Source organism: Plectrocnemia conspersa, unplaced genomic scaffold, assembly GCF_051122295.1.
Source record: "Plectrocnemia conspersa isolate PC_06_02 unplaced genomic scaffold, ASM5112229v1 ptg000013l, whole genome shotgun sequence".
In the NCBI taxonomy this organism is placed as follows: domain Eukaryota; kingdom Metazoa; phylum Arthropoda; class Insecta; order Trichoptera; family Polycentropodidae; genus Plectrocnemia; species Plectrocnemia conspersa.
This window is the reverse complement of record NW_028277177.1, coordinates 5,959,447-5,986,843: the sequence shown is the minus strand read 5'-3', so window position 1 is coordinate 5,986,843 and position 27,397 is coordinate 5,959,447. Positions and strand designations below refer to the sequence as shown.

Below are 27,397 nucleotides of genomic sequence, written 5' to 3'. Positions count from 1 at the left end.
TCTCCAGAGGAAGTGTGTCGTCATTAAGGAAATGGCCTCGACGAGCTTCTCTCGCTTATTTCGTTAACGAAATCGTAAGTAAATTCCCGGCGCTCGTTACGTAAGCGAAATAACATTGCGGATTTCTCGATTCGTCAAACTTATATACCTACTACTAACAACAACGCAATTCCAAGGGGTATCTGCGTATCTGCGTCTATTTGACTAAATTCTAAATTTACTACAAATTATGCGAGCGCACGAACTCTACGCCCGTTTCGCAAATACGGCGTGATGCTTTTTTTCCTTTCGTGTTCCAAGGCTCCGCTTTAATTTAAATAAGTGGAGTTCGTCCACGTCGTACATTTTCTCGATTGCTTAATAGTGTACACTTTTAAGAAATAATTGTGCTTTGTTCTGTATAATATTTTTTATTTTTATTCGTATTTTTTTTGTTTCAGGTGAGTTCCGCCACTCTGTTCTATGCAATGTACCAAATGCCACCGACTTGGGTAAGATACAGATTTTTATTTGGGATGAATATAACAATTGATTAAGTAAACATATTTTTAATTAATTAGCAGCTATAAAAAAGGTGCAATTTTAATATAAATATTATGAACTTGCTAAGTTAATTGCTCACTATGGTATAATTGAAACAAAACTTCCCATTAGCGTGAAGAGCAAGTTAGAATTACCTCATGAAGTTTCCCTTAATTATAGTAAGACTTTCAGTACGTTTACTCTAATATTAAATCAACATTTAACATAAAGGCGACTCGTGCGACTTAAGCTCATAATCCGATATTGTGTCTCGCAATACGTTTTTCAACTTCATCGATTTTCCACCACACGCGTGCGTTCGAGCTTTCACTTTCCGTGTTATGGTATCATAACTTTCTGAAGTCACTCCGGGGCATAATCATAATCTTTAACCTGTCGAAATTTCGTGGACGAATAATTTTAATCTGGGGGGATCGATCTAATAGTCGGTCGTAAACGCTACATTATTTCGTGAGGGAGTAAAAACGACCCCACCGGTCCGCTTTCGTCGTTCGCCTTTCGCTCCACCATCAACTTGCCATTACTTGCCATAAATAACGGGCAACGCAAACACGCAATACCGACATTTTCACTCGCTCACGTTATTAAAAATGTACGAGTGTACCAACAATGCCCGGGCCCAACCCTAGAAACCTAACTGAAAAATTTTCCGATGAAATAAAATTATTTCATCCCGGCGCGACTGCCTTTGCGTCTAACTTTGCTCGACTTTTTACCGTATTTTGCCGAAAGATAAGCGATCTGCCCGCGGAGGGGAAATGAAAACGAAAAACCGTATTTTCGATACCGAAGCACGCCATTCGATCGGCTGCTAGAAATATATATTTTATAAATTACGAGCGAACGTTAAGCCGGCAAATATGCTTAAGCTAAGTTTGTCGACGTAAAAATATTATTATTTCACGATAATGGCAATTTATTGACACTTGGGGTGCTAAAGTGTAAATCGAAAAATTACCAGCTACGTGATTTTCTATATTTAATTTATTTAAAAATGGTTTGTGATTTTCTGTTATAAGTAAATACATCATAGTGTCGCGTAGAAGTAACAGGAAATCACTCTGTAATAAAACAATTCCATATTATATTATATTCAACGGTTAGATCAAAACTAAGAATTCGCAATAAAACATGATTCTCTGGACTTTTAACTTAAAAATTCCACCCTTTCATACTATATAATACATAATAAATTGCAGCCTTATAGAACAAGCTTTTTTCTTCAAATGATCTTTAGGGTACCTACGATGTATTAGGAATTACTTATTTTAATACATAGCTACACCTTAACATAAGATAATCTTTATGAGCTGAAGCTCATTATTAGAGTATTTTCAATACCTTATATATACGACCTAGCTTAATTTTAATTAATCATAACGATATTCATCCGTTAGATCAGGTAAATTTTATCTGTAATAATCAATCGGAAATATAATTACATAATAGAAATTAAAAATTACGAAGGAACATATGGAATTTGAACCCAAGTCTTTAAGGTCAATAGTCAGCGACTTATATCACTCGTCTATCGTGTTAGGCAATTATGATATTATTATTTAACTTACAAAAACATTCTTCACCAGTGTAATCATTCAAGCATGCTTTTAAATTAAAAATCTATATTTATTTATTTTATTTGGCAACTCAAATCAGCTCGAGCTCTTTATTTATCACTAGTAAAACTTAAAAAAATTAATTATCGTCTTCTAGTAAAATTAATTTTTCACTTACACAACAAGATGGAGAAAGCATTTTTATATTCGTTTGCTCGACTTGACATTTAATTATCTGGTTGTTCATCTTTATGTATAATATTTTACTTATAAGACTTGATGTTATTTATATGCTTATTAGCTTAGTTTTTTACATTATAAAATAATGAGCTCGACTTTTAAAATTGTAAAATCTGAAAAAAATATATAAATAATAAAGTATTTTGTGTTATAAGAAATAGCACAAAATACCTTAACATTAATTAATCAAAGTAAGCTTAGTTAAAAAATATTTTTTATGTAGCTATTACAAAATCTACAACTCAGATTTTATCATTGTTTTGTCATCTGTGTCTAATGTAGACTCTCTCTAATAATACTTTTTTTTCACTACTAAATAACAGTGCAATCTTGTAATGAATTTCTTTAAAAGTATATATAAAACCAATTAAAGTCACTATTGTTGAGTACAATTATAATTCCAAAATCTTATACATTTAATTTTATATTGTATCGTATACATACACAATTCAGGATATTTTTGATAATTATTCTGGCAATCACAAAATTTAAAATCTGTGTACTACATTTTTCTATAATAATAACAGTTATATTAAAACAAGACAAATCGAATTTTTTTGCTGCGAGTTTATAAATAACTATTTATAATGGATTGAACATCATAATGGTTTACTACAATTACAATTACAACATCTGAAACTCGACTGCATATTTATTTAACCCTTTGGGTAGTGAGTTAAATTATACATATTTGTTAATTTGTTAGTATAAACTAGGAGTGAGTTAATTTTACATATTTTTCTATTATTATATCCGTTGTCGATTATTTAATATTATTTTATATTGCATTTCTAGTAAATTATAGAAAAAAATCAGTGTCTCACAACGTTTTATTGCTTCGATTTATTTTACTACTTTTTGTAGTAGTATGTTTTAATGATTTACTTTAACACTTTTTTATTATTAAATTTCGTTAATTTATTTTACATTAATCGACTTTTTTGATTTTTTATAACAATGTAGCTTGCAATATATTTTATAAATTTGATATTAAATATATTTTGTCATGGTAATTTATTTTGTATACTTAATTTATTGGTATTATTTTCTATAAAAATAATTTACGTTAATTCAAATATAAAAAATAATATATAATTATAATGTTTTTTATTTATTATTTTTGCGGTTATATTAAATATATAACTATCTGGGGTACCTTAAGAAGATCGATACTCAAAAGAATACAGAATTTTTATAATGAAAATAATATCAATACAAAATGCAACTTTTTTAAATACTATTAAAAATGAATTGAATTTCATAGTTGTTTGGTATAAAAATAATTACAAAACTCTTATTTTAACTACATATTTATCGACAGTATATTATCTTTTTAATGCAGGATCTTTATATTAATAATAATAATTACGATACAAGAAATTATTAGAATATTTTAATGCGTCTGTATAAAATGTATTGAATCTCACTAAATCTGCATATCTTATAATATTTCAGTATCTTTATATTTCAGGCTTATATTAATAATATCAAATATAAGTGAAACTCCTAAATGCGATTTTTAATATGCATAATTATTTAGTAAAATAACAATTACAAAATCTAAAACTCGACTGCATATTTATCAATATTGTAATATATGTGTAATGCAGGATCTTTATTATAATGATAATAATATATTGCTATTATTATCATTATATTATAGTATCTGTCTTGTATTGACAAGATAATAGTGCTTTTTAAAAAGAGATTGAAAATCGATTGTATGTCATAATTGTTTATTAAAAATACAATTTCAAAACCTAGTTTAGCATAATAATTTGTGTTTTCTGAAACACAGTCTTCTTAACCATTTATTTACATACAACTGATACATATAATATTATAAATAAAAAAATTGTATAATACAACAAATCATACTTAAATTTTTAATAATTTTCAATAAACATTTATAACGTAAATTTTAAATTACCTTACGGAACATATTGCATGGAATCATGAAAAAAAATTCACTGATATATTGTTTAAATAAAAGTTCATGCTAATTGGAAATCATTTGCTAAATTTATAATCTAGAAAGATAATTAGAAACGCTGTTTTCTAAGCTATAGTAAATTAGAACATCTAGCAAATCTTGTGTCTACAGAAGTTAAAAAATTATATTATCCTACGTTTTTAATAAATTTATCTAGAAAAAATTGCACTATAATTATTTATAAGCAAAGTCAGTAAACCATAGGACAATAAAAAATATAAATTGAAGGTTATAAAAAGTTGTAATTTTATAATTCTTCTTATTTAAATTTCTTAAATGTTTAAAAACTAGACTTCTTATTAAATTATCATAGAAAAATTAAGGTAGATATGATTGTACATATTGATAAAGCGTCATAAATTATATTAAAAATAATGCTGAATCGACGCAGCGTATGCTGCGATAATTGTTAAGGGCGCTCGCCCCTTATACATACATATACTATATACAGTGGTATTAATCCATTCCAATGAATTAGCAGAAAGCGCTTTCCCCTCTTGCGCACAAAGAAGAAAATTAAAAAAGGCCCCTTGAACAATTTATACGTATTAATACATAATACGACGCGTTTCTCGCAAACGTTTCACGTGAAGCCATGAACCGCTTTGATTAGTATCGCACTAATGCGTTTACGGTTAATAAAATATTCACATGGCACTAAATTTGATAGTTACACGACGTTTGTGGGCGCGGTTGATTTTCGTAGCGGCTTCCTAAATATAAGGCTGTGTTTACACGACGAGCTTTCCAATCTAAACGAGCTTGCAAAGTTGTGTCTGTAAATTATTGTAACCAGCCAAAGACACGGCTCGATAAGGCTCGTCTTGTTAACGAGTCGATGAACGTTGTTTGTTTTGAGGGTTATTATTTCATAAATGGTTTTAAGTTGTTTTCTTATATAACATCCCAAAAATGTCTCCATTGATCACAAAGCTAAACTAAATATATTGTATTAAGTTCTAATAGTTATCCGTTTTAATCTACGTTTATCATATAATATACTAAATCCGTTGAGTTTTTAACTGAATTCAATATGGTTGTATTTTTAATATGAAAAAATAAAAATTATAAGTTAATATTTACGATATGCTTTTTAACGCAAAATAAGTAATTTCTTTAAACAAAATTGTTGAATCTTACATGGCTAATTATTTAATATATACATGTAGACAAACTTAATAGTTTTAACACTATAACCAAACATATATTTCTTCAGGTATGATATATATTTTAATTAGGCTTACGTCGTTCAATTATTAAATTCTTATAACGAATCAGTATCATATTATGAATATAATAAATATTTAACATACATAAGTTTTAATATAAACAATATAACCAAGACGCGTATTCTAAAGTTATTCTTTAATGAAACATCATTAAAGATATTTAATTATTGCTGATAAAATACAAGCAAACTTAATATATCTATATTTAGAAATATACTACCTATTTTTTCAAACAACAATATTATCGAGCTATAATTATTGAGGTTTAAATTTGATAATGTATAATGAACGACTTATATTTTACTCACTTTTATTTTTTTAAATATAGTATAAATAACGTTCAGGTAATTAAAGTACGATAATATTTAGCTATACCCCTATGTATTTTGCTTTTAATTTGTTGATTCTGTATTAGCTTACCATAATTATGAAGCTCTAAACCGGAACAGCTAAAAAACGCAAAAAGACATTTTTGTTCAATAATGTCTGAGGTGATCTTTTGCGTACTCTTTCTCTGAAATTCCGGACCAATTTGACATCCAACTGGATCTGGAATCGCATCAAAGCTAAGAACTGTTAGCTGTTAAAGACGATTTAGAGAAACTCTCTCAGATATCTAAGATAAAAACGCTAGGATATAATTAGTTCTTCTTCACAAAAAAAATTCTCGATTCTTCCTATTTTTTTTAGAATTTTCATAGAGCCTTTATATTTTAAAAATCAAAGGTTTGTACAAATATTTTTATTTTTTCACAACCACTGTATTTTTAAAACTGCTGCATAAGAAGGGTTGTTCCGTGCCAGATGTTTAAAAATATGCCTGCTTTCTTAGAAGCTTTTAATAGAGGTCGGAAGTTTTTGAATGGCAAAAAACTGGTAATCCAAGAATTATATTAATAATCAAATAAAAAGAGGCCTCCACAGAGTTACGCCATAAAATTTGCCTGTCGGCGTACTTTTTATCTTTATCTTGCTCGAAATATACAAAATGTAAAGTAGCAACAGTTGTCGACGCTCAACATCGACGCTCTGTAATCAATCGAAGTAGATCGATCTGTCCTGATCCTTCGATTATTTGCGCTCATTATAACAAATCAACATTCTATTGAAGTTCGTTCGCTTCAACGATCATTCAGTTCCAGGTACATAAATAATATAATTATACATATATACAATTTTTTATTTAATAAAATTGCTAGAGAAAATATATTTTTTTATTTCTTGAGTAATGAAAAACATCGAGAAACTAGAATGCTAGCCATAATTCACTGTCTTCTCGGCGTAGCATGAATAATGTCATGATTGCAGCCCTAATTCTTGACTAGCGCGGCCGGAACGTCGCCCCGCAATAATAGGCCATATAGCTTCTCAGATACAATAATATTTTTGCGACTCAAACAATTCATCTGTAGATTTGCTTCACTTTTTATTAAAATAACTTTAGGTGAAAAAAATATTCTTTTTCATAAACCATAAAGAATTTTAGATATGCTTGCATATGCTCGTATCTTACACATGCCTTTACTTGCCATTTAATAAATAACAGTATAAATTAATCGTAATATTTTTATTTTTTAACATGCTATATATTAAATATATAAATAAATATCCATTTAATTTTTTTATTTTATACAGCATCTCCTTAAACATTATAAATTATAATACAAATTACAGACAATTTAGCTTTTAATTTATAGTTTTTAAATTAAAAATCCCTTTGATATTTTTGAAAGGATGATAGTATAAAAAAATAATCATAGTGAGTAGAAAATTTTTACTCATTTCTAGGTATTTTTTAGAGGCACCGTTTTTATTACACAATTTAAACATGGCCTAAAGTAAACAATACTACCCCCTTAAGGGTTAAACACATTTTTTTATAACGGCGTATAATATTAATATACACGAATACGAATATATAAAATACACACACCTACACGCAAAGAGGAATAGAGACGGAAAAGGCGCTCACTTTGGGGAATATTTAATAAAGGCAGCGCGAGCTCGCGGGTCGTTCGAAATTTCCAAATTGAAATTTAATAAATCAACATTTTGCACCCGCACCACAGCGGGCCGCAATTTGCGAACCAAAATGGGGGGGGGCTCTCGGCGAATTTATTGTGTCAATAAATTTGGCCAGATTTCCTCTCTCTCTCTCTCTCGATGGTGTTCTGGGGACAAAAGGAAATTACCACCGATAAAGGTCTAGTAGCTCATCGCCTATGCGCCGATCGATGAGCTTTTTAAAGCGTTTCGGTCCGGCTAATGTGAACATTATCCGGATAATCTTGTAACCGCGATTGCCACTTGCCAATAGTGTGCTACATGTGCAATTATTGTAAGCGACTAATGGGTTAGAGATGTTTTGAAGCACTTTTCGCGCAATTTTAACCGTTAATTTAATAGACTATTAGATTATTATTAAATTTCATTTATTTTAAAGCAATTGTTTTTATGAGTCAAATTACTCTTAAATAAAAATGCTACATTAGTTTACTTAAAATACTTGAATTATAAATTGTAATTAAAAAAAATACAATTATGTATTGATTCATTTAATAGTGCAGTTTCGATAATTGTAAAATTATGTAATACCTTAAATTTTTAAATCATTTGCAAATCTATGTTAAAAGCAGCATAATATATGTATTACTTATTGCTAATAATTCCAAATAGTATTCTATGTCTTGCATTGTTAACATATTGAGAGTGTAATACATAAACTTATTTCCTTATTTTAAATCACCCGAAGAAAAACCATTTAAAAATTTGGCAGTGTATCTTAAATACAGATATGAGACATTCAGAACATGAGAGGGCCAACTCAACAAAATGTCACTTGTTTATTAATATAAAATAATACTCCTTAAACATCTTAAATATTAGTAAAAAATCGTACCTAAATATAATAAAATATAACCTTGCTAGGATTATAGAGGGCAAAAAGTGATTTCTCATACTTTCAAAACATTCAATAATGCGTAATTATTTTTATATTGAGTTAACCCTTAATATTTCAAAGGGCCTAAAGACATTACATTCATTTATTAAGTTCAATCTAAATATACTATCCTTACATGTAAACAATGATTTACATTAATAACTGTTAGATTAAAAGTGAATTAGTTTTGTTGTATAAAATGTAAATAATAAACTTCGTTTTTATCGATGGTAAGTTTAATCTCATTAAGTCAGAAGAGTAAAGTTTTTAAATTAGAGCATTGTGTTGGCGCCGTTGCAGTGTGAACGCTCGGTTACGAGCGTTCCCACTGCAACGCAACGTTCACACTGCTAATATTAAATATATTATACTAGTCAGCTTATTTTAATTGATATTTAGTTCATTTTTTCTTAGTCAAGAGTCCTATAATTTCCAAATTAGATTAAAAAACTATATTAGAAATCTGTCTTAATAACATTACAATCAAATAGCATAGTGTTGCCATAACAAATCAAATAAATCTCAAAAGAATAATACTAGTTACACTTTTTTTTTAATTATTTAAGATAAAGTTATAAATTTAACTTATGTACAATAATCATTTTTATACTAGTCTAATAAAAAATTAAAAATATTTTTACACTAGAAAATACAATAAAAATATATCTTTATTTTACATATAGTTTTCAGTATTTTTACTTTATTTAATATTAAGTACAATGCTTAATTTATAATTATAAAACAGATATATTTAGTTACTTTTATTTATAGAGAAAAAGTTAGTTAAACCCCTCTACGAAAATCGATACTACTCAATTTTAATATAAATATATAATAAAATGTCATAGCACATATTTTTTCAGATGTAGAAGCACGCATCTTAATAATGCTAGGCTCAAGATGAATATTTTTGTATTAGTATTTAATTCTTTGTTTCTTTTTTTACTTAAATAGGTAAAGTTTTTTATTATTATTTTAAATTGCAAAGACAAACGTTTTCCATTATATTAATTAAAATAACACAATTGTAACATGAAAGTTGCTTGAAAAACAAGTAACAATTTTATCTAAAAATAAATTCATAAATTTAATTTGTATGTTGAAAGAAAAGTTTTATTATACAAGGCCCTAAAATAAACGTTACGCTACCACTTATGATATGTCTATTGGCGATCAAATATTTAGATTTTTATCAGTGAAAATAACTGTGCAGTCATATATCAAAATATTGATGTATTCCTAAACTATTTAATGTTTAAGTGTAACAAAAAAATCTTTGCTGATTTTATTTAAGCATTCTTTCATATGCTCTGAATCGAATGAAAATTATAAATCAAATTATTATTTGTGTTACTATTTACATTTGAAATATTACAATACATTACCATTATATCAATATGAAGTAGAAAACGCTATATAATATCACTTTGAAAGTTTACTTAGTCTGTTTGCTCTTGGCTAGAAAAACTTATCCCGTAAAAATGGCTCTTCCGTAAAACGCAGCCAGCCGCCAAATGAAAGCCAATTACGAAATTGAAAAATTACATAACGGCGATAGGAGGACAGGAGGTCCTTTTAACGTTATACGCTCAAGGTAAATACGCTCTGAAGCTTTTCTCGGAAAATACGAAAAAATATAAAAAGTGTACCGTAAAAATGCGTACGCACTTTAATCAAGATTATGTATAATATATAAAATAACTTGTTCTTCTACAGGGTTAAGTTAAGAAATCATGTGATTATTATAAAACACAAATAAAGATTATAAATAATCAACTTTAGTTTTCTACATATCTTGAAATATCGCCATATTAGTTTTGTAACATAAAACTGTGCTGCGCATCTTATCGAATAAACTACACGTCTAAGTATTTGTCATAACATAAACGTTTGTAGTTTATAAATGTTATAAGAGCGTATAAGCATCACATAGATAAAAATAAATTTAATATTTCTGATCTTTTATTTTATTTGAGGCGTAATTAGTATGAGTATACAAGCTTAAATATAAAATATTTAATTGTTTCACGGTACACTTCATATTTAATATTAATAATAATATAATTGCTTTAATACTAAGTACTTTGTGCTTCGTTTACAAAATTAAAAATATTCGTCATCCCTGTTTATATTAATTATGAGATTAAAAGGAGAGGACAATCGCGAGGGAAAGCCCTCGTCGTCGCCGGATGACGTTTGTCCCTCATTCATCCGGAAGAAGGGTCACTCCCAAGCTTGACGAAGGTAAAAGAGAATAAGCCCATTTATATCCGGTCGGCATTGACCCGTCGTTGCTTTTTCACGGGTCTCTTCAGCGCATGAAAATTTTCGTTCTAATTATAAGATGAAAATGGAAAATAATTTTTATTATATCACAATGATAAAGCGATAAAAAATTCCTGGCCCATTGTTCCTATGTTTGTGGTATTGTAATTTTTGGTCTAGTTTAATTGTGAAAACATAATGCTGAATCATTAATCATGAGAAGCCTTTGAAATAAAGTTTAGGGTGTGTGGTTGAAAGTTTGTGTGTGATAATGGGATCATATTATAATGCTATTGACGCGTATATTTTTATAGATGTTGAATTAAAATAAAATGTTTTCCATTACTTTATTACGTTAAAGTTTTTTAATAAAATTGAGTAATCGCTTTATATTTTTTTTTGTGTGTTTGGCAATTATAGGGTTAAAATCATCGGAACATAACTATAAACGCTATCTGTATAACTGTATTATTCCAATATCTTCTTTAAAAGTTTTTATAAATCTCTTATATCTCTCTACTATTTTATTTATAATAACTTGTTTATATAAAAACTGCTTATTTTTATTTATAAAACAGTCGACAGTATAACAAAAAAAATTGTAAAATATATAAAAAGTATTTTAGAATTTGCAAAATCATATTATAATTTTAAATTTATAATCAATTTATGTCTATGTTAACAAAGGGTTAAAATAGATGTTGAAAATGTCCTCCCTCGTCTGAAATACAAGAGGGAACCCTTTTCATCGAGCCCTGGCCACTTATATTAGAAACTTCAGCTTCGATTTTAGCTTTTAATCTCGCGAAAGGTTCGCTTCTTTATGACTTATGACACTCAATCTCATGATTTAATATTCGTTTCCATCAATCAATAAATTATAGTATTTTTTTATTATTTTTATTTAAAAATTATCTCTTACAAAAAAATATTTAGTAATACATGACGTAACATCTCGTTTGCCTTTGTAAGTCTCGGTAGGAATTTAAGGCATCATAGGAATGCGACTAATTCGAGTCCTAAAGTTGACCAACCAGTACGCTCTCCTAGGGAGCTGAGTGGTTACGACTTACGCTCAATACTGAAATGCTTCAGGATTTAAATAATTAAATGCAATTTAATTTATTATATTGTAAAACCATATTATACTAAATGCTTGTCAAAAACATTTTTAATACATCATGCGTTATCGCATACAATACACAATGGCGAGCCATACAGCTTTATCTTTATTGACGTATATAGCTTTTAAGCAACGTTATTAATCACAAAGACGATGCATGAAGCAATTAATCATGTTTGTATGCTTTTCGCTGTTCGAGCTCACATGTACATAAATATGTGTTTGTATTGTTTTTATGTTATCGTGAAAGGAGTGGCAATTATTCGATTAAAGCGGACAGGAAATTTTACACGTAGATAACCTTATTAGGTTAAAATTTTCAAAATGGCTGCAGTGTTGGTTTTCAACACGGAATTAAAATTGCGAAGTGGCACGTGAGAGAGATGGTGTGTTTGGAACTATACCCATGATGCTCGTAACGCCCTAACTACCTTTGTTTTTCCACCAAACGCCACTCGACAATAGGCTACATTTTGGTTGTGATAAAAATATTAGTTATTTATACAGCTGTTCCACGTCTGAATGTGTAACAAAGGATTTTAACCGTGCTGTTTTTTTTTTCTTGGCATATGATTCTTGAGCTATTTGTATATTTCAATATTAGCTTAAAACTGACATACATACATATGTATATAAAAAGGTCGAGTTTTAGTATCATTCTGTAATAAAAACAATAAAATTGATAAACGTACTTATTTTATATTAATAAGGTGTTAAATATATTATAGATGAAATCAACAAATACATGTTTCGAAACCACATACTTATTTTAAGATCTAACTAAACCCATGTGTTTTATTATTATCGTATAGAATATAACGCATTCTATGTTTGCACGTTAGCAATTTTTGCCTAATAAATTTTGATCAATGTTTAAAGATCTATACCATAGTGTAAACCTAGTACAAGCTTTTATTAAAATATTTCGCAATTGAATATTTATCAAATTACTCGTCGTGATATTATAATTGTTTTTATGAAACAATAAAAAAAATATATTTCATTGAGTTCGCTTTATATTGTATATAAATAATCAAATGTTAATAATAAAAATAAATTTCATTTTAGCTAATTTCTAGTGACAACTTAGTAACAATACACAGATAAGACGCTGCAGAATATTTGTTGATGGTTTTGTTACATATTTAAACAGTTTTGCCAGCGTATCGCGTAGCTCCAGTGTGCCCAACTAAATCAGACCCTACACTGCTTTTAAATTAGTCTGTCATTGAGCGCTTTCAAATAAGAATTTGCTAATACTATTAATAATAATTATACAATTTTAATATTATAATTGTTTTAATTCATATGGAAAACAATGGCAAAGACAAAGATTAAGGAAACAGTATTTTAGGTATATTATATTTTTGTTATACCAAAAAAATAAAAAAAAAGGAGATAACTTTTAATATAGAAAATATGGCTATAAAATATTATATAAATATTGATAAGGATTTAAATAACAACCTTTTAAAATATATATGATACCATACATTTTCTGTCAAAATCAGACCCCTGGTAAATAATTAATTAATTACTATATTAAGAAAAAAATATTTAAAACGACTTTGATTAATAGTTCTTTAAATCAAAATAATTCTAAAAATGGTTCTAGTTTGTGATTTTTATAATATATTAAGGGTGTAAATAATTTTTAATGATGTACATATAGTGTGGCTAATTATTATATTATAGTTAAATTAAAAAATCTGTTTTAATAAAAAAAAACGAAGACGTAATATGCATAAAAATACAAAACCACACGCAGAAAAGCTCACTCAAAAAAATCAGAAAGCCAAAATTATAAGTTTCTTAAAAAATTTTAAAATTCCATCAATATTACATTGCTAAGCTTTGCTTAAAAACATATTATTTGAAGATATATTTTCTTTAATAAAAAATCATCAAAATTACGCAAGAGTAAAATTATTTTTGTATATATTTCTATTTATTAAAATCTTTATTTTGCTCATATTTTGAAGCATTTTTATTAGTATTAAAATAAAAATATTCCAAATAAATATTTATATATTTAGTCAGAGAATGCAAAATATTTTTTTCTAATGCTGCTTCTTTTTATTATAGCAGTTTCCGTGCTGTTATACTACAAATTATTAGATATGAGTTATAAACAAAAATTACTTATAAAAATTCAGTTATAACTCTGGTTGATTTAAAAATGTATTATTAAATTAGACGATAACGCAGAAATATTTTACGCTTTTAATTATGTTTTTCTTTATCGATTGATAACGACATTAAAATATTCAATGACATAATGAAGCAAATAACTTGATGTTATGAGTAGTAAATTTACTTTGAAAATTAAATCAGTGGATTATTCGAACTATTGTAAATATGTTTAGATTAATTAAATTATAGCAACTATTGCTACAAAAAAAACAAATCTGATCAAGAAAGACTTTATGCCGAAGCTTAGATAAAGCGTAGTTCGTCAGGTCTAGACTAGTAACCCATAAGACTAAATAGCGTAGTTCGTAAGGTCTAGACTTGTAACCCAGATGCCGCGGGTTCTAGCGATGGCAGCAGACTCGGGCAGAAATTATATTACACATCATAATAATGTCACTAATTACCAAGCTTTTATTATGGTGGTTAATATTAATATGTAGTTTTTTTATATCTGATTGACTTGCCCACTTGATACAGATCTCATCCCATTGTAACGCATTGGGCTTAAGCCTGTCATATTACTACGGAAGAATAAAAAATAAAATATAAGTCGATGTAATATTTGATTCTTATTTGCTAGTCATAAACTGCGAGGTATTTTTAAAATGATTTTTTTTAATCTAGGCAATAATTAAAGCTAAAAAAAAACTGGCTTAGAATTTCAGAAAAGTCTTTTTTATTACAATGAGATTAATTTTTATATGGATTTCTAATTTTTTGTTAAATATTATGATATTATTGTAACGATACCCAAAATATATAAAAAATCTTTGTTTTCTTCTCCCTTCATTCACAAATCAAGCATAGAAAATATCAGATAAGCACTAACTTTAGTTTGTTTATGAAAAACTTGTTGACCTTATGATTTTATTAGCTATTCTATATTATAATATAATATAATATATATCTCAAATTATTTATATTTTTAAAAAAAATGCATAACTATCACCTTGTCCTGTTTATTATAGTAGTGCAGCGTGTTTCAATGAAATTCATTATGAACCTCGACAACTTGTTGCTCGCCATGATTTACCACAGTTTATATTATTAATTTAGTACTAAAACATTATACACGTGGAGTAATAAATCGCGCTCGAACAAGCGCCCTTTCTTGGGTATGCAAATTTTAATTATTTTCAATAGAGCAATTGTTGTAGCAGAGGCCGTGCAGTATAATAATAGATCCAGATAGGTATCTCGCTTCCATTCTCTCAAACAGAATGGCTCGGTTGTGTTTGTAAGATTGGGTACTACTCAAATTGCCTTTGGATGGGGGGAATTTCCTTCAACAAGCACACATACATACTATTATATAATACATATAGGCAGGAATTCATTTTAAACCGCTCCTCGCCTTGGCACAGTAGATAAAATTTCTATATCTGAATGAGAGCGAAGGGGCGAGTTTTATTGTCGGGTGGAGAAAATTCTTTGCTGAATCGGACCGATTGAGACAATATGTCGAATCCGTATATTATATTTTCTCGGTGGATATTAAGTATTTTTTTCTCTCCGCCGCACCTCGTCGAAGTCATATTTCACGAGCGGCGGTACTCTTCGGCGTGAACTCTCTTTTTATCTTCTCGTAAAGTTGTAATCCCGAACAGAATGATCCTTTTATATATTTCGCTCGTAAGCTTCCCGCCCACTCGCTCTTTCCTAGTTCCACCCGCCCTAACGCCCCTTAAGCGCCCACTTATGTGGAAGCCAGAAGAACGCGCGAGATTCGGCCGTGTTCCCGTGCTTTATATCAGACTTTCACCAGATTCCTGAAACGCCACATTGTACCAACACATAAGGCGTATTTTCACTTTGCTTACACCTTATTATGAGTGCACAAAATTATTTATTACATTACTACATTTATTTTTTATAATAAAAATACAACTGTAGCTTTTTTAAATATTGCGTAATTACGATTAATTGCAAATGCATTTGTTGCTGTATTAAAATATAGTTTTAGAAGAAACTGTCATTTGCCTAAAAAGCTGCTATTAAAATAAAATTTTATTTGATTTGCAAGAATTAAATCAGACTAATATCAGTGAATTAATTAATCGTAAATACAATAGCGGTACATTCAAGTCGAATACGAATGAGTATATGCGAAACAGAATTTGCATTGTGACTTGATTAAAAAGCTGTAAATTGAAATGTCACTTAAAAGTTACAAAGCATTACTTCAGTAAAAAAAGACTAAGCTGAGCCCGTCAACACCGGGTATGAACACATGAATATTGAGCGCAATAATACTAAATCTTTGTATTGCTTTATGAAGCATTTGTGGTATATTATATTTTACTATATTTAAGATTTTTTAACATAACATAAATGTAATGAATAAATACGTCCATGTCCATATTTTATTAAAATTCTGTATACCTTTTATATATTCACGTATATATGTCCAAACGCAATACTTAATATTAAGGTTATAACCATAAAATGTACGTAGTAGTAGAAGCAAAACTCGCATGCTACGGTAAATGTTTTACGATGCGTCGCAAAGCGTCGGTTTCCACCGCAAAACTATGAAAACCAATCGTAAACGTGGCGCCCCTCACAACACACAGCACACGCGTGATGCACCCCACACCAGCACATAACAGTTTACCATTATGAAAAAAGTTCTGAGCGGCTGCCGCGTATTCGTCTAAGTTTCTCGCCACCCGCTATGAGTTTGACTCAAAGTTGACTAACTGTTCGCTTATCAGCGATTCAAGGCGCATTGCTCAAGGTTTAAGCTGCCGACGCTCATCAAGAAGTTAAAAATTAAACACCAAAACTTTCCTGCTAATACCTACTGTGAAATAATATGTTGTGTGCGCAATATTTAAGATTGTATCGATATTGATACAAATAATAAATAAGCAATTGTAGGACACACAATTGAAATAATGGCATAATAGCTCAAAATTATGAGTGCAAAATGCGAAATCATGAGCGCCAAAAATCATCGGGGGAATAGATGTGGTGCGTACAACAGTTAGCATCGAAGCTTAATGATTTAAATTTTGTGATGTTACCGTTTAATAACCTGAACAATAATATATTTGCCACAAAGCTAAGATAGCTATATTTGTATGTGGAGTTATATTAATATTTATTGCTCTCTTATTTGTTGTTATATAATTTTAAACCAGATTTTATATTATTATAGAATTTAGCTCTGACGATTGTCGCACTGTGCTTAAAATTGCGCTATACGTTCTTAATAATGCGCTTTGCGCTCAAAATCTTGCTTTTTGCTACTGTAACTACTATTACATCATGATCTAAATAGTGAAGTGTAGCCGTTTTAATAAATTATGAATCTTAAATAGTTAAGACTTATTATTAGATTGGAACTTAATAACTGAACAAAAAATTTTTGCCATAAAACTATATTTGTTGTTATTTTTTTTTCTTATTGTTATATTTTTTATTATAGAATCTAGGTCTGATGACAACTGTTTCGCGCTATACGATCATAATATCGCGCAATGCACTCAACATCTTGTTTTTTGTTAAGACTAAAAACTCATGATAAGATAATTTTATTATTAAACTTGAGTGTTTTAATGAATCGATTGCGAGGAAATAATCATATAATCGTCTGACGTCGTGTTCCGTACATTTTCAAATATTATTATTATATTTTGTAGCATAGTTCTGCATTCATTTTATTTATATGATTTATTACAAACTATGAATTAAATTGCTTAAAAATGTTCACCTAATAAATAACTTTTACATATGAAATTATGTGCCAATTTTAAATTAGTAGATTGGAGATTTTATCCTTTATTAATTATTGTACTGAATATTATTTTTAATAAATAAAATCACCGATAACTAAAATATTACACGTACTAAAAAAACAGATTTTAAAAAATATAAAAAAATCTAATCTTTGTTACAACACATGCTTTTTAATGTCTAGGTATATTAAACTGAAATATCTTATTAAAATGGCCCACTGTTATCACTTCTAACTTATTTAATGCTTAAAGTGTACTAATGCTGATATTTTTATTGTTTTAGGTAATGCAACATCAACCGATCGATCCATATTCAAATAATAACAAGATCATAAACAACACTGAGGTAAATCATTGAAATATTAACATATTGATGATGTAACTATATTATAAGATATTTATTAAGTCAAATATTTTAGTCGTGTTTTTTCTACGGATTTTTTACGTCGGCTCTCGTACAAATAAATCACCGGTCCTTATCAATTGTCCCCATTTGAAGCTGATATATTACCGGTACCCTTTCTCAACCGCAGAAGGACTCCTGCGAAGGCAGACGCGAAAGTTTGGAGTCAAAAGCTTATTAATTACTTGGCGCCCCCGCTGTTATTATTGAAGCTTTGCAAACAATGAGACTCCGGCGAATAAAGCGCTCGCAATCGATTTCCCATTAAGTACAGATTTCCAAATTTCCGCTATTGTCGTAGTATATACCGGACAAACGTTCATAAAATCGAGCCTATTCTCTCCGTATTATATTTCACGAGAAGAGCTTGTTTCGACGATTCTAAATTATCGGATATAGCTGAAATACAATAAAATATGTGTCCAAAATCGTAATCCCAATTCCTTAATATTGTTAGTAATGAACAATTTAATTGTATTCTTAACATATATCAAATGCCTATACATAAAAACGTTTTTGTAGCTCTTCTATAAAATTTGTATTTGAAACATTCCTTGCTTTTATTGAACTGAAATATCATTATTTTATTTTTATTTTAGGTGACATAAAAGTTGTGATATGGTAAAAAAATATTTGCTGCGGTATGAGCCGGTGCATTGTTGTGGTGATGCAGCAGACGTTTTATCGATTAATTGATTTTAAATGGATATCAAAGTATTTCTTGCGTGTATATGCATATAGTACGTTTAATCGCGGTAATGGTGTCTGGCGCGATTCGGGTCAGATATAAACGATTTTTAACGTCACGTCACACGGAAGGCGTGACATGATAGATCGCTGCAGAATTCTGCAAAAATTGCATCGCGCCGGAAGTCTAGCGAAAAAAAGCGCTTCCGGGGCAGGGGTCGTACCTTCATCGAATTACACGATTCGCCGACCGGTGTTGCCAGGCGTGCGCTTCGAGCGACGCTCTCGTGTGATCGATGCCGTTTTATTTTGCAGGTTCACGTGATAAATTTCTATTAGGGATAAATTGTTTTCAACCTGTGTATTTCTGTCATATTTTTTTTTATTTATTCAACACGCCTTTAATCAAATAAAATTCGGTAATAATACATATTTAGAATATCGAAGGCATTCTTTACTCGATTGCAGAAACTTCTCGTGGATTTTCCCTACTTCTCTATTAGTAGAAGTTGAAAGCTTTAGCTCAAATTATAGTTATTGTTAAATATTTATTATTAAAAATTCACGGTTTATTATTAAAAAAATTGTCGAACTCTTTTGCTCGGATGATTTAACTCGGTTATTCATGAAAATTTATAGCCTATGGCGGCCGATTGTCGAAAGAATATTTCACCCCTTCAGGGCCTCCTCAAGGATTCAACCTGGGCTTTTTGCTCTATATGTTATTTATTAATGGCATAAATATGGCAGTTAAAAACTCAATTTTTCTTCTGTACGCAAATGATTTAAAATTGTATAAATGCATTCGATCTGTTGCGGACTTCTCTTTACAGAGTGCCATACTGTGTCATATTTTGATCCCATTCGCCATCAGTCTATTCCTACTATCTTGGTGGGAACATTTTGACTAGAGAAACTTCCACTGAAGATTTCAGAATCACTTTTGAAAGCAAGTGGAGGTTCTCTCTTCACATACATGACGTCGGTAATAAATTTTCTAATATGCTCGGCTTAGTTATAAGAAGCGCCTTTCACTTTGAGAATCCGTCAGTTATTCGCATCCTCAATGACACCTTAGTTCGTAGCATTTTTGAATCGGGAGCTATAATTTAGAATCCCCGATTAACCAAATATTATTTTTTAGTAGAAAGATTTAAAAAGGGTTTTTAAAATATTTATAAAAATACATTATCCGTTCTTATATCCCAGCGCCTTTCTTTAAGAATCGTTGGGATACGATTCGCTAATTCAAATTAATTAGGGGGATGTCGACAATCCAGCTATTCTCTAAGAATTCCAGTTTTGGGTTCCAGAACGTCCTCTTTTGATGGCTAGGACGTCTGCAATTGCCGACTCGCCTATGATTGTGGCCATCCGGCTCCTTACTACGCTGTCATTGCTCAATGACCTGTTTAATGCCAGCTACGAGGAGCTGGTCCAGCTCGATATTTTACGATTTTTTTGTTTGCTTTTTTATGTTTTATTTTAATTATATATATTTTTTGTGTATTCAAATAATACAATTATTGCTTTCGACCATCATGACGCATTGGGTAAACCTCTTAATTTAATTTAAATAAATAAATTTATGCCACTGGAGCGTAAAGTTAATTTTACAAGTAAGAAATAAAACAACAAAACATACAGCAGAGTTTCAATTCTGAGTAATGCAATTCAGCCCACAATGATCTTTAATACAGCACTGTTTCGTTATTTTGCACCTATTTATTTGGCCTAAGATACTCTAGCACAGCATTTTAAAATCATGGATTAAATTGCACTTGAATTCCTGCAGTATTGCAGCTTATTGATTTTCTGTAGAATTTGTCTTTTATTCTTTATTTTTAATCCGAGAGATTCACTCTATACTTACGTGTAGAAAAAACAGCTAGCTTCTTCAGCCCCTTCTCTAGCTATTACTACTACATGTAATACATATTTTAAAATCTTCTCCGCCTTTAAAAGCCTATAAATTTCTCAATATATCAGTTAGTGCAGTGCACTATGCTGTTTAATAAAGAAATACTATCTTGCACATAATCACAATATAATGGCGAGTTTATGGTTATAAATATAGAAAATACCGTGTACAAATTATGCAATATATCGCCGGCATGGTATTTCGGTCTGAAACGCTTCAGTTAATTGAGCCTTCTAGACTCCTGTGAACATCAAAGGCTCACGGTACATAAAGCTTCTTAATAGATGCTAAGCAGCGAAAGAGGAAAAGGGGCTGTGGAGGTTTTCAATGGATTCTTTTAATATATATAAATGTTCAACTATACATGAATAATGCAGGTATATAATTTGTAATACTATCATACATTTTCAATGGGATATTTTCAGTTGCAGCTGAAAATAAAAAAAACGTGTTTATAAATAAGAGAGGACGCTGAGAGGGAGCGTTTTAACAAATATCCTAAGACTTTCCGTGAAATATGCTGACGACGTCTGTAAGCCAGCGTCTTTGCCGGGAATGGAAATAAAAGCGAGAGAAAAACTTGAACAATTTTTCAGCAGAACTGTCACCGCTTCAAAGTTTTCACGGTTCCGGTTACAAGGCGACTTTTCCACTAGGGGAGACTTTGCGAGTCTGACGCTCGCGATTGAGTACAAATCGCTCAAACGAAATCGATCCGACTAGGAAATGTTTATTGAATGTCAAGTGACACCTTCTATATTTATACAAAAATAAAAGTTCTACACAAAAAGTAGAGATACTATTATTTTTAACTACTTTCACTTCTATTATTTGTATTGTCACCTTAAAATACTATCAAAAACTTTTAAAATTGCCACTCAATAAACAATCATTAACCGTTTGCTTTTATTAAAACTGTTTTTAAAAAAACCCTAATAAAACTTTAAAATATTTAAAAAAATATACGTAGATATCATATTAACAATATGTTATTTACAAATTTGTTTAAATATGTTTTGCTTTCACTCTGATATATTTTAAATACAAGGCTTTCAGTAAACCCTTATATATTCTCTCAATATTTTAACATGTTAAATTAACCGCAATTTTAATTCAAATTTAATTATCTAATCTGCGGTTGACACAGTGATACTTATTTTGGTTAACCACATTTTGCGTGAGGAAACCAAATCAAAATGGAACCTCGAAATAATTTTCTTCGTTATTAAGAAATAATTATGTTGTTAAATAACAATTACGCTTTTAAACGACGCTTCTTCGAATATGCGAATTCGGGAGTTACTGTTCTTTACGTGAAAAAAATGGTTGTTAAATTATAATAGTGATAATTTTTTATTTATATCAGTATAGTTTGAGCCGCAAAATATAAGTTAAAAAATCTTATTTAATAGCAATTGCATTTTATTTTTAATTGTTATAATATTGAATATTTCGAAACTGCTGTTTGGGTCATGTACCATTTTTTTTTATTCTGATTTTGCTTAGTTTATTATGCACTGCATTTCCTAAAAACACATTGTATGTGGTTAAAATAATGTATATTTTATTTAAAATGTGCAATTTTTTTAATCTTATCAGCATTTACGTCTTTTCTCTTAAATCGTGATTAAAAACTAATGTTATTTTCTGAGGAACATTATATTAAAGAACACTTTAATTTAAGGAAGAATGTATTTTTATTATGTATATTTATTTAAATGCTCTATGCTACACAACTAATATCAGTGAAGTCAAAATTGTATCAAGACTGAAAGAGAAATTTTCAAATTTTCGCTTGAAACTAAATGTTTTGTCAGTCTTCGTGGATCGTTATGCAATAAACCTTTCAGCTTTTAAGAAACAAATAAAAATGATGGTGTAGATAATTATAATTAAATTATATCAATTAAATTCGATACATATAATTGCTTTTTAAATTGTGAACTACATACAATAGTTTGTCACAATATTTATAAAAGCTTTAAAGTCCATATTGCTTATAATTCATTTAAAATTTATATTCTCGTCTATTGAAAAATTTCAATACATTTCCTTACAGCATTACGCTGAAAGCCGATAAAATTTTAATATTCATAAAAGGTACCATGTTGACGAATAATACCCGAAGGAGTTACCAGTGTAGACGTCTTGCGTGTATTTCGTCCCAAATTGCCAAGGCTTATACCTATTACATTTTCTCAAAGTTTATTATTTGATATTCTATTCTCTTTTACGGCCCCGTATTTTACAGCGAACGTATAAAACAATTTTTACGCATCCGAAAAAAGTACACGTAGTACGTTGCGTAATTCCTTTCGAACCGTAACGGTGATTATTCGATACTGTGAACTTAATGATCCGTGTGTTTGTATGCTATGCATGTACATTGTGTGTCAGAAACACGTGGCCTGTGTTTGTACTGATAGATACGTTTACGCTCACGTTTTTGTAGTATCTACGGTTCAAACTCCGGTTTATTGGATGGGTAAGCAGTCTGAAAAAGCCCGGGAGCTTTTTTCGGAGCCGAGTGTTTTAATTAAAACGTTTGATTTGGTCGAATGCGTATCTTTTTGGCCGACGAACGAGGTAATTGCTTTTTTTCGCGTTAGAAAATAATACCGGGTGATTGAGAGCTTTACCTTTACTGTATTCTTTAAGAAAAAATAAACAAACTTCTGCTACTTCAAATAATTCAGCAAATCATCGCCGCTAGATCCTCAATAAGTCAAGGGTTGCCAAATTAGAAAACATATAAATGATTTTAGTTAATATATATAATAGATATGTGTATTCAGAAACACACTGTATGTGTATATATGTGCATACATACATAAAACAATCTCCCATTTTCAATTAAGCTAGTCCACGACGACAATAGGAACTTTTCCTCAAACTGTGTATAGTTTGCAAACGAAGTCGTCCGCGAGAACAATAATGATCTGAGTAATTTTCATATACTTTTTTTTCTCTCTTTTTGTTACATTCGCTCGTCCTTTTTCAAATATGTTGTCGTCGAAAGGTGGAAAATGTATAAATCACATTTTTTCTTTCCTCTCGGTTGTTTGTTTTCGCATCGCGAATAAAAAATCCGATTATTTCTTTTGTTGCTATTTTATGTGCTTATTTTTTTTTCCGGAAGCCTTCAATACAATGCAAAGCGTAAAAATATGTAATCGTTACGTGAATACAATAGTATCGCCCTTTGACATCAATACTCCATCATAAATAATATTGAGAGGAAACGGTATATATAATTATATTACCTAGCAGTTAAATAATAAATATATAAATCTTTACTCAATGTCAACAATATATATACATATACATTTAAGAAAATTAATTAATATATTATTCATCAAGAGCCCATAAAAATTATATTATCACCTGCAAAATTATTTGAAATTGTTTTGCATAAATACATTTTTAATCATTGCAGGTGTATGCTTCTCGACCAACAACATGGTTTCCGTAAATCTCGATCCACTGTCACTAATCTAATGGTTTTGTCTAACTATGTTTCAAAATCATTGGACTCTGGTGTACAAGTGGACGTCGTATACACAGATTTTGAAAAATCATTTGATAAAGTTAACCATGCTTTACTTGTAAAAAAGTTATCTAATTTCGGGTTTTCTGAAGATCTCATAAATCTATTCTCAAATTACTTGACCAATAGATATCAGTTCGTCAAGTATAATAACTCCTTTTCAGAACGATATAAGACCCCTACTGGAGTACCTCAAGGATCCAATTTGGGTCCATTGTTGTTTTTATTGTTCATTAATGACATAGAAACAGCAATAGAGCTTTCAGATTTTTTATTATATGCAGATGATTTGAAAATTTACAAGAAAATGTATTCGATTTCTGATTCCCTCGACCTACAAGAGGATCTCAACTCTATGTTGAAATGGGCTTGCTATAACCAATTGCCTTTCAGTGTAAAGAAATGTCACACAATTTCATTTTCAAGGTCATTAACGCCGGCAAAATATTCATACCATCGAGGCGGATATTTTCTGGAAAGGTTTTCTTCAACTAAGGATTTAGGAGTGACTTTCGAAGAACGTTGGAAATTTAGCCAGCACATTGCAGAGACTCATAGCAAATCCTTAAAAATGCTCGGTTTTATCTTGAGAAATGCGCGTTACTTCAGGAATACTTTAGTATTGCGCACTCTTTATGATACTCTAGTCCGCAGCATACTAGAAACTAGCTCCATCATTTGGATCCCAGGCGTAATGAATCAATGTAATGGATTGAAGCTGGAAAAAGTACAACGTAAATTTCTTCGATATTTATACTTGAAGGAATACGGGTATTATCCGTTCTTGTTTCCCAGTGCTTTTATTTTGGGAGCCCTGGGATACGTTTCTTTGTCGACTCGCAGAAGTGTTTATGTAATTAAACACTTCTGGAAATTGCTCAAGGGCATCGTAGACAATCCTTCAGTGCTCGAGCAGCTTCAAATGTGGGCTCCTGAAGGTGGTTATAGTTCTCGGTCGCGTCCACTATTCTTGCCTGTTAAGTCTAGAACTGGAGCACTTGCCAACTCTTCTCTGGCCAAGGCTATTTATCTGCTCAATTCTGTCCATAGTAATATTGAAATTTTCTCTTGCACATATGGAGTTTTGGTTCAGTTCGTATCGGACAATGCACACCTGTTGAGGTGATTTGTGTCTGTTGTTTTGTCTTGTTTATATTTGTATGTATTATGATGTATTAGTACTTTTGACTATCGTGACGCATTGGGTTTGCCTGTCAGGTCACGATGGTTATAATTTTAATAAATAAATAAATAAATATTGAGTACTACTGAAGAGGATAATTGTGAATATTTTTTAATTAAAGATATGTATTATTTCTAAAACTTTTTTTTTTAAATATACAGTGAAATAACTAATTGTGAGTAACTTTGTTGAGTGTTTTGCAATTATTTATTTTATTTTTTATTTTATTAATTTATTTAGCTTAATAGCTAATCTTTACATCTAACAAATTTAGTAAACATATATAAAAATATATAAAAAATACATAACAGAAAGAAAAAATATACAATAATAAAGACTTAATATTATAATATTTTATTTCTATATGTACGAAGGTGTTTTTTTATTCCATTTATAAAACCCGTTATATTTTTGCTGTTTCGGATTTCTCTTGGAAGACTATTATATAAATTAAAACCTCCGTACATAATTCCCCTAGCCGTACTCGTTTTCTTATACTTAATTATCTTTAAATTTTCTCTATTTCTAGTATTATATTTATGTACATCTTTATTTCTTATTAAATACTTATTAAAATAGTGTGGTAACATATTATTTTCTAACTTATATATAAATACTAAAACATTCATACTCAATATTTCTTGAACATTCAACCATTCTAATCTATCAATCATACTTTTACAATTAGTTAATCTATGTTTATTTAAGATTACTCTCATTGCCCTATTTTGTAATTTTTGCAACATTTGTTTATCTAATTTATTCAACATATTTAATAGTGTTGCACAATAATTAAAATGGGGCAATATTATACTATTGTAAATTAATTTTTTTGTATTTATACTTAATATATTTCTTAATCTAGATAATAAACCTATTTTTCTACTAATTTTTTTTAATATGTAATTACAATGTTCTTTAAAGTTTAATTTTGTATCAACAATTACTCCTAAATATTTTATATTATCCACTATTTCTATATTAGAGTTATTTATTACTATTTTGGTACTATCATCTAACACATTTTTATAATTAATAAACATACATTTAGTTTTATTCTCATTTAATTTAAGTACATTATTCTTTAACCATATCTCTAACACACCTAATTCATCATTCAAATTACTCACAACTTCTTCAATGTTATCACCCATGCAATAGATCAATGTGTCATCCGCAAATAGATGAACTTTACATTTTCTTACGTTATTAACTATATCATTTATATATAAAACAAACAACAATGGTCCCAATTTAGACCCTTGTGGTACTCCATAATACACTAACCTCTCTTCAGAACATACATTATTTATCTTAACTTTTTGTTTTCTTTTATATAAGTAATTATTAAACCATCTCAAAACTATATCACTTATACCTATACTCTCCAATTTCTTCAACATTATTTCTCTGTCTATTGTTTCGAAGGCTCTCTTGAAATCCAAGAAAACTGCTCCAATGATTTTGTTTGTATCCTTAGCCAACAGCCAATCATTTATCACTACTTGTAATGCAGTTTCAGTGGAATGCTTTTCTCTGAATCCCGATTGTTGTTCACATATTATGTTTTGAGAAGTAATAAATTCCTTTAATTGTTTGATTACTACTTCTTCTATTATTTTTTCTATACACGGTAGCATGTTGATTGGTCTCATTTCTTCAACTTTTTTACTATTTTTTATTTTAGGTATAGGTACAATAGTAGCAATCTTTAAATTTTCAGGCATTTCTCCTAATGAGAGTGCTTTATTTATTAAATAATTTAATTTAGTTCCTATTATTTCCCATGTTTCTTTAATTATATTTATATCTAGTTCATCAGTACTAGTTCCT

General features: G+C 29.5%; 1 protein-coding gene across 15 annotated transcripts in view; it reads left to right on the top strand.

Moving 5' to 3' along the window:
* The window catches only part of cpo (RNA-binding protein), a 371,924-nt gene that overhangs the window by 290,980 nt on the left and 53,547 nt on the right, over positions 1 to 27,397 (top strand). For 6 of the 15 annotated variants that reach the window (XM_088202524.1, XM_088202528.1, XM_088202523.1 and 3 more), the window contains one exon: positions 18,107 to 18,169. The exons of 8 other annotated variants lie outside the window; for them this stretch is intronic. In XM_088202524.1, coding sequence (XP_088058650.1) covers positions 18,107 to 18,169 — 63 coding nt within the window. Of the gene's footprint in view, positions 1 to 440; positions 492 to 18,106; positions 18,170 to 27,397 lie in introns of all 15 variants that reach the window. One more of the 15 variants, XM_088202527.1, reaches the window with a different exon arrangement.